Genomic DNA, 9213 nt, shown 5'->3' on the forward strand with positions numbered 1-9213 from the left:
ACTGTGAGCCAAAATAAATCTTTCTTCTTCTAAGGTATTCTTGTCAGATATTTTGGTCACAACAACAGAAAGCTGGCTAACACAGCCATTTAAACTAGCAATATGACTGTGCAAGTATTTGCCTTATTATGTAAGGTATTTATGAGAATTGAATATTATAAATTACATAAAAAGTTTACTCCAGTTCTGAGAAAATATTAAGCATTTTGTATGTATGAGCTATGATCATCACTAAAAAATATAAAAACCACTTTCTTGTTTATTCTATCTTATATATCATAATATATTCTTATCTGATTAATTAGAATTTCTATAAATGGCCTGACATTAAGGACTTCAATTCATCACTGCATTTCTTTGGTCTAAACCAGGACCAAGCATAGAGGGAGTGCCATACATATTTATTGTTGAATAAATAAATGAATATATACTCTTTGTCCCGAGTAGTTACCTGGATTTTTCACTTCTTTGCATCATATTAGACCTCCCATGACTTGACTTAATTTGCTTGACTTTTAGCATATTCTGCCTGGAACCTCATAAAGTGAGGGACAGTCTATAATGTCTGCTTCAATCTTTACTCTTTATCTTTTGTTCTTTCTTTCTCAAAGTATAAACCTTGTTGTTGTCAGTATAGTCTTTGTGTTATAAGAGCATCCTCTGGCCATTCTTCAAGAGAAGGTCTGCCACCAGTCAGTTCTCCTAATTTTCCTTTAGGAGAATGTCTCCTTAGAAAGTCTTTATTTTCTCTTTATTCTTGAAGGGTAGTTCCACTGGCATAGGATTTAATTTTAACAGTTCTTTTCATTTAGTTTATTAATATGAGATGCTGTGCCTCTTCTTTCTGGTCCATGTTTTCTGAGGACAAATCCATTTAATCCAAATTTTTCTTCCTTTATACATAATGTATCATTTACTTCTGTCTTTTAAAAAGTTTTTTTTCCTTCGTCTTTCATTTTAAGATGCTTAATTATGATGTCTGTAGGTGTGAATTTCTTTGAATATATTTTATCTGTGGTTTGCTCAGTTTCCTGACTCAGTAGATATATGTCTTTTGCTAAATTTGAAAGTTCTCATCCATTATTTTTCTCTTGCTACTTCTTCATCCTACTTGACTGTTTTCCTGTGGGCACTCCAATTACACCCATTTAGATCCTTTGTTATTATCCTATATGTTCTTGTGAATCTGTTCATTTCTTTTTCAATTCATTTACTGTTGTTCAAATTGAGTTAATACCATAGATTGGTGTTCAAGCCCACTGATTCTATCCTCTCATCACTGCTCTATTTTTGAGTCCATCTAATGAGATTTATTTTTTAAAATTTCAATTACTGTATTTTCTACAATTTTCACTAAATATTTTTATATAACTGCTACTGCTTTGTTGGGATTTTCTTTTTCTTTCCTTTTCTTTTTTTCTTTCTTTGTACCAAGAGACTTTATAATTGACGGTTGAAGCATTTGTATGATGATTGCTTTAAAATATTTGTTAGATAATTCTCACACCTGAATCATATTGGTATTGATATCGGTTGATTGTGTTTTCTACTCAGATTGCATTTTTTTCTGATTTTTTTTATAAAACAAAGAATTTCAATTTTCTCATGAATAGTTTGGCTATTACATAAGAAAACTATTGATCCTACTTAAAATTTCTATTTTAATATTTAAAAAAAATTTAGTTATATATGGACACAATATCTTTATTTTGCTTATTTATTTTTATGTGGTGCTAAGAATCGAACCCAGTGCTTCACACCTGAGAGGCAAGAGCTCCACAACTGAGCTACAACCCCAGTCCCTGTACATAGGTTTTAATTACTTTTGTGGACTTTGGTTTGATTTTCAGGGATCTTGCGATGCTGTTCAAGGTTGCTTTTTTCCACTGGTGTTGCTGAAGCTCCTGCTCAGTGTGACTCTAGGTCTCCTCTGAGGGAACTGTTTGCCCTCAGCTGCCTTGGATATAAAGATTTTAATTTAAGTAGTGAAACAATGAATTTTTATCTTAGAACTTGGCATATGTGTGTGTGTGTGTGTGTGTGTGTGTGTGTGTGTGTGTGTGCAGGTGATGTTTTAAGTTTTTTTTTCTACCTGAAAGTGATATTCTTCTACATATTTTTCTAAAAATTTTAAAGTTTGCCCTTTACAATTTTGATTCTTGACATTGCCAAACTGTTTTTTAAACCATGATTTTAAAGATTCATTTCATCTGCTTAAATTGACCAAATTTTATACCTGCTGTTATCACTGTGCATTTCTTTGTGACTTCCTGTGAATTTATAATTATTTCAAAAAAAATTAACAAGTGAAAAAATCCTCTGTGTTTCAATAAATAGTTCTCAATAGACAAAGTGAAAAATTAATGGAATAAGAGAAGTTATTCCCTAGATGTATCACCACAAAGAATGACTGTCTCAAATATATGAAGAGTTCCTACAACTTAATGAGAAAAAAAAATGAACTAGTATTCAAAAAGAGAAAAAGATGATAAAAGGAAAGTTAAAAATAGAAAACTGACCTAAGTTAAAAGTTGACAATAAAAATCCCTGGAAATCAAGGAAATGCAAATTTAAACAGTAGTGATATACTAATTCTTACTATTGTCTAAACTAATTTTCATCCAAAATAAAAAATATGTGATCTTAAAATACTAAGTGTAGGTGAGCTTGTAATGTAGATTCTTTCTAAGAATAGAAAAGAACAATTTTTCTAACTTAGGATGAGTTCAAAGAATTTAAATCTCAATGCACAAAATATGGCAACTAATTTTAATCAATATCAAATGATTACACAATTATCTACTTGCAAAAAATTGAGTAATGATTTAAATTTTACTTAAAAAATTCTCACTGAATATTACATTTATAACATTCAAATACTAGTCATTGTAGTTTTTACTATTATAAGTTTCTAGCACTTAAACATTTGAAAAACAAAACAGTTTTATTATATTTCTATTGGTTTGCTGAATTATGATGATGACAAAGTAAGAAAAATTAATAACAGTTTTGATTTAGTAAAAACAGCTACAAGATTGGATATTTATTAGAGAAAACTGGAAACTGGTTGGCTAATTTGTCAGATAGTTGGGACATGAAGAACAAAAGGTAAGACTTGTGGGTGCTTGTGACTGATATTTTGAGTGGGAGACAGCCTGGTAATACAGCTCTCAAGATGTTAGAGGATAAACATGCTGATCTGCTTGCCAGTGACCAGAATAGATGTTTTCTTTATTATGCAACAAAATTGGATAACTTTAAAGAAATGAAGCAGCTCATCAAAGTAAAACTTTAGAAGCACCAAGATAGTAAAATGTCATGTCTTATTAAATGTTAAATGACTAATAGCAGCAACACTCTCAATACTAATTTTTCAATGGTGCTTGGAAGAAATATATGTTATACTCTTAAATCTTACCTTGGATTGGATCATGCTTTAGACTAGAATTGTCCCTGGGCTCTCAGTAATACTAATTGATGTCATCACTTGGAAAATGACAGGAAACTGAACTGTTTGGGGTTTGATGTAATCTACTTTTTGAAAAGCCTTGGTATCCTGTTTTCTATCAAGTATGTCAGAGCAAGAAGAGTAATATACTTTAGAAAGCTGTTATAGACCACAGATACCTCTCTGGCTTAATAAGGAAGGCACACTTACATATGTGAGTGGGAGAAAATATAAGAAGTATGGGCTTCCAGTGCCACAGTTTAAATCACAAGACAAGTTAGTAACTTTTGTTTCTCTTTTGCCCAAATCTGGAGCACTTTGCAATCAAAGATAGAGTGGAAAAGAGGGAAACTGCATAGAGAGGAAGAAAACTACCTTTCTTTGAGGTCTTCATGAAGTAACTTGTATTTGGTACTCTCCAGCTAAACCCACTGCAGCTAATGTCACTAAGAAAACTGAAGTCATGGCGTAGAGGTATTTGCAACATGTTATCATCAATGAAGGATGAGTGCCCAAAATATGTAAAAAATTCTTACTAATCAGTATTTAAAAGGCAAATCAATTTTTTTAAATGGACCAGGGTTCACTGTATTATTATTATTTGTTTTGAAGAGAAGAAAAATAGTCACGTTTGGCTTGCATCTGCTAAAGAGCACCTCGAAGATACAGCTTTTTGATGGCAAACATACTGGCTAGATCCTCAAAGCCAGGGCTGGCCCTCCCACTGCACTGCACGTAGGAGGGGTATCTCTGTTCCCCAGCCTGGGCCTTTTCCCAAAGCCACTGATGCAGAAACATTTTGAACAAAATCTAAATGATGATAAACTGGGGAAAGTGCTAATGTAGACATGACTTGGCCTGGCTCCTGACTTGGATAATCTGAATCCTGTCAACATTATTAGGAATTCAACCTGCTCAGTTTCCTAATGGGGTTAGATCAAACACATTCCAGAAGTCAGAATGCAGCACAGTAAACACGTGGAACAGAGAGAGCTGATCCAACACACCACCTGATCTTCTCATCCATTTCCCAAACACTCAGAAGGTTACAGAAAGGAATAGTAGCTAATGCATGAAAAGTGCTTTCTGAAATCACCAACACTTATTTTCCCAAGATGAAACTTTATTTGGGGCATCAAGCAACATATTAAAAGAGGTGAGTCATGCACAATTCATGTCCTTAATTCCATAATTGTACATCAGATATTCTGTCCTCTTAAAAAGGGCATACAGTGAGCAAAGATGAGAAGCAGATATGCTTTTATACATAAACCTATCAATATAGTGCTTAAGAGATTTCTTCTTTAGACTTCATTTTTTCTTCCTTAAAAGGCTGGTAGGTTTTATTTGGGGAAACTAAAACAACTAGCTCTTACACTGAGGATGAGGTTTCTCCCCAGAGTTATTTATGAAATAATGCAGCTGCCTTTTTCCTTAAAGGGATTCTTGTCTTCTGGAATTCCCTTCACCAGTGGATCTTCTCCAGAACGTTCTTCGATATAGTTCTTTATTTCTTCAGAACACTTAGACACCTGATGTACAGAAACAACAAATAAATAAATAAATAAATAAATAAATATTAATAAAAAGAATTAGTTCAGAAATGTTCAAACTTTATCATCACCTTTTAGTGAAATTATTATAGTTGTATAAGCCAGCTTTACTTTTTAAACATTTATATTTGTATATAATTTCTGTACTAGACACTTAATAATATTATTTCTATATAAGATATAATCTACGTCAATATAGTTCTTACTATTGGTCAAGATCAAAATATTTCAAAGTCACTGTATTAAGTAAATCATCCCTAGGAATTTGCATTCATTATGTCTCATATGAGTTCCTTCCTAGGTTAAAACATAATTTTGACATGTTTACCATATTTTGGGAACTCAAACATATTATACTTTAAAATTTTCATAATGAAGAAATGCAGCAGGAAATAATGCCCAGTTTTGGCGTGTGTCGTGCCTCAATTCTCACTCAGTGGTATGTGCCCTGTCTGGAATTTCACACAGTGACAGCAGCATTAGGGAAAACCACTCTGGGAAGGGTGGAGTTGCCCACATAGCTCATTCTGTGTCTCTGTTCATAGTCCCTTCCTGCTGCATAAAGGCAATAATCATAATAAAAGCCCTATCAAAGGCCTATTAAGCTTATCTGAAATTCTTGGGTTCATGTAATCAGTTTAAACTTTTTCTGCAATGAAAAAAGGATTGAATAGTTTCTTCAAAAAGTTTATCCTTAAAGGACAGTTTGAAAGAGTTTACACACACACACACACACACACGGAATAAATAGGAATGGAAAGAGAAGAATTGATGTCTTAATAAATGTTTATATTCCTAGTAAGACATTAGAAGTAAAAACTGTAGATGCTTTAACCAATTGCACTGGAGATCTATTGAAAGCAGGTGAATATTCCCATTGAATTTGTTAGCTAGATTAGTAGCTTCAAACTATTTTAATGGATATCACTATAACATATTTTCATATGCATCCCAAAATGTACATAATAATTTACTTATAAATAAGTGCAGATACCACAGTGTTAATATATTATACATAATTTTAAAGCACAAATGATAATTATGGAAGTATGAAATTTAAAACTTGACAAAAATAAAAATTTCATTATTTCACTTAAAAACCCCAAGGGTTATTCTTTGCACAGCAGAGTGGAGGTCACTGATTCAAAATTTAAAACTAGGTGATACAACTTAAAATATAGTTATGTAACTTTTTACAGCAAAATAAAATCTTTTCAAGGACCATTCTTTCAGATAATATTTGCTCTCAATTGTTGCTGCCATTCATAGGGTGTGTTATTATAAATAAATTATCAGAATCGATGAAGCAAGTGGCTATAACCTGGAGTCTGTGGCCCTGAAGAAATTTCTAGATAAGATATAAGTTCACATTATATTTGTTCTTATAGAGGCTTTTTCATTAGGTTTCCAAAGAGGTCTGTAATCTCTGAAAGTGAATTATTGTTCCTCTGATACATTTCCATTCATGATCAAGGGAATATGTTTGACCAACATTCTAATTAGCTAGAGCCAGATGTAACTTGTGAATTTGTGTCCTTGGCCTGAACAGAGCACACAGCTCAGATGTTAACAGTCGAGTAACAAAATAATAAACTGGGCATCAGGAAAAGCATTTTTAAGTATCTGCCTTATCATTCTCAATGGTCTTATGTAAGGAAGTAGTCAGCTGCTCCGACACTCAGGTTTTTGTTTTTCATTTGTTTTTAATCCTTAAAGTGAAGTAGTTGAATAGTCTCTAGGAGTCACAACACTAGCCTAGTACTAATACTCTATAATTTACAGTGCATAATAAAATAGATTTTTTATTAGGACTTAGATGTCTCTGCCTTGTCTAGCAAGCCTAACCCTGAAGTTTTCTCTTCCTCTGGCATACAACTGGAGTTGGGAAACTGACTTAACAGGGCATGTCTTAAGGGGTAGTGGTGTCTGGCAGGGAGAAGCTGCTAAGGAATGATGCTTGTTTTCTACATTGTCACTTGCCTGATATCTAATTTGAAACATGAAATAAGCAAAACAGACTTGTTTCTTTTTTCCCCCTTATAGTTCTGCATAGTGATACCAAATATTAAGATATTGCAACTTTGCACAGGCAATGTATTATTTCAATATAAGCAATTCTATTTAATTTGTAATACTAAGTGGTAAAATCAAGGTGGCCATACTTGCTATACTGGGGGATTTGCCTTGACTGAAATGAGACCCTTCAAGAAACAAGCTTATTAACTGGGTCCTGTTTATCCCTATGAACATTGGCATTTTGAAAGTTTCAGCATAGAGAAGGAGGACATCCCATTGCAAATTCTAGGAGGAGCCAAGATTTGGAATTAGGAAGTAGAAGGTTAAGTTTGAAGACAAAAAAAAAAAATGTGTAAAAGTAAAACTTGAAAAAATCTTCCAATCATTACAGACTGAAATAGAATATTAAGATGAATGACAATATTTATAAGATTTGCTTCATTTCCATTCTTTTTCTTAAAATTTTTAAAGTATTAAATGATAAATAAATAAAATCAGCTCAAAACATTCTTGCTATAGAGAAAGGATTAGATAACTTCCTTTAAAAAATAAAAATCTATCCAAAAGCTTTCTTCTCCTGTGCCACAGATTGCTTGATGGTATATAAAGGGAAGAAAGATTAGTTTCCTAATTAAGGCTCCCATTACCAGTACAAAATTGAAGTAAAAGCTACAAAACTTTCATCAAGTTTCAGGGGACACCTCTGAATACAGAGGCATATGTTTTTGATGAAATAGTAGCCCCTTCTCAGTCGTGTCTAAAATTTTTTAATTGTAACTCATATACATCTCAGTAGAGATATAATTATTTATAAATAAATAGATTCTACTGTATGGACCCATTATGCATATTTATAAAACTGGATATTATAAAGACATGGGATTTACAAATAAATAAAAACAGAAACTCAGACACTTTGTTTCCAAGCTCCAGTGGACAAAACTATCACATCACTGAAGACCACTGGTGAAATTCAAAACTAGGTGAAGTAGTTGGAAGACTTTAAAATGTGGTTTTAGAGAAATTCAAATACCATTCTTTCCAGAACCAACTATCCATCGTCATTTTCCTATCGCTGGGTTTTTTAAACCAACTGCTGTTTAGTTCAATGGAAGTTCCTTGACTCTTTCCCAGGTACAGGCTCCTTCCCTGTTAGGCATTTGGCTTAATGCGACATTCTTCATCAGGTCCTTGCTCTCCTCTACCTCCTATTCCTCACATCCACTGGCAGATCCCAGGCACTGCTAAAGTCTTACTTAAAGAGAAGCTGCAAGAATAAATACAAACCACTTGTTTTATTGCAACTAACTAGGAAAAGCACACCCTCCTTTATTTCAGAGAAGGAAGTATTCTGGAACAGACACACTTACTTACCTGTTGTCTCTGCAGCTTCACTTCTTTGCGAAGTTGCTCAACTTCCATCTTCAGCTTTTCTTTCTCTGGCAAATCTTCGATGTGAAGGGCAGGCATTTTTGCTCCAGCCCTGGGCCCAGGGGGAGCTCAGGCAGTGGAGCGGCTGGAAGTGCTGTGAACCAGGGCGCCTCCCGAAATAACTGCGGGCCCTGGCCTCCCGCCCGCCAGCACAGGACGTGACTGCCTCCCAGCGCCGCTGTCCCCAGCTCCCCGGGGGCTTGGCCTCCTCACGCCAGCCCTTCCTAGAGTCCAGGGAGCCTAAGCTTTTTCCCAGTCCCTACAACCCCCGAGGTCCTACCCCGGGAACTCAGGGTCAGTCTTGAGTCAAGGTCGGATCAGCTTCCAGCAGCAGGATCCCGCAGCAGGGATGCTGGTCCCATGCCGCTGAGCCCCAGACCTGCCACGCCCGGCCGCTGGGGACCCACTGGACCGGGCACAACAAAAGTTTTACTTTTGGTCTTTTTTTTTTTTTTTTCTTTTCCCCTTTCCAAGTCACATCCGGGTTTTGTTTGTGAAACAAGGAAAAGAAAGACACTGCCCAGCAGGAAATAACGGTCATTCACCTCTCCAAGAGTTTTAAAAATGTACAGTATATGACTTTTCCATATATATATATGGAAAAGTCATATACTGATGTGAATGCTGGAGAAAAAGCCCAACGGAAAAATGAAACTCAACTGGTATTCAGTTAATGTGCCTCCGTCTATCCCATGAAAGGCCTAAAAGGAATTTTATACATCTTGAGAGGAAAAGGGGTTTATTAGCTTGTGAACAATATTTACA

At 34.6% G+C, this 9213-nt stretch overlaps 1 protein-coding gene across 1 annotated transcript; it reads right to left on the reverse strand.

Moving 5' to 3' along the window:
* Positions 1-4550: 4550 nt before the first annotated feature.
* Positions 4551-8861, reverse strand: GNG11 (G protein subunit gamma 11). Its single transcript, XM_081287676.1, has 2 exons — positions 8392-8861; positions 4551-4980 (listed from the first exon to the last, which is right to left on the reverse strand). The coding sequence occupies exons 1-2, from the start codon at positions 8485-8487 to the stop codon at positions 4855-4857; spliced, it is 222 nt and encodes a 73-aa protein (XP_081143802.1). The 5' UTR covers positions 8488-8861; the 3' UTR covers positions 4551-4854.
* Positions 8862-9213: the final 352 nt, after the last annotated feature.

This window comes from Spermophilus citellus (assembly GCF_964194105.1).
Source record: "Spermophilus citellus genome assembly, chromosome: 3".
NCBI lineage: Eukaryota > Metazoa > Chordata > Mammalia > Rodentia > Sciuridae > Spermophilus > Spermophilus citellus.

Excerpts from the sequence above, each read along its gene's own strand:
- GNG11 (XM_081287676.1), bottom strand. The coding sequence starts at position 8,487 with ATGCCTGCCCTTCACATCGAAGATTTGCCAGAGAAAGAAAAGCTGAAG. Across the intron at positions 4,981-8,391 it reads TGAAGCTGCAGAGACAACAG|GTGTCTAAGTGTTCTGAAGA; the intron begins GTAAGTAAGTGT and ends TCTGTACATCAG.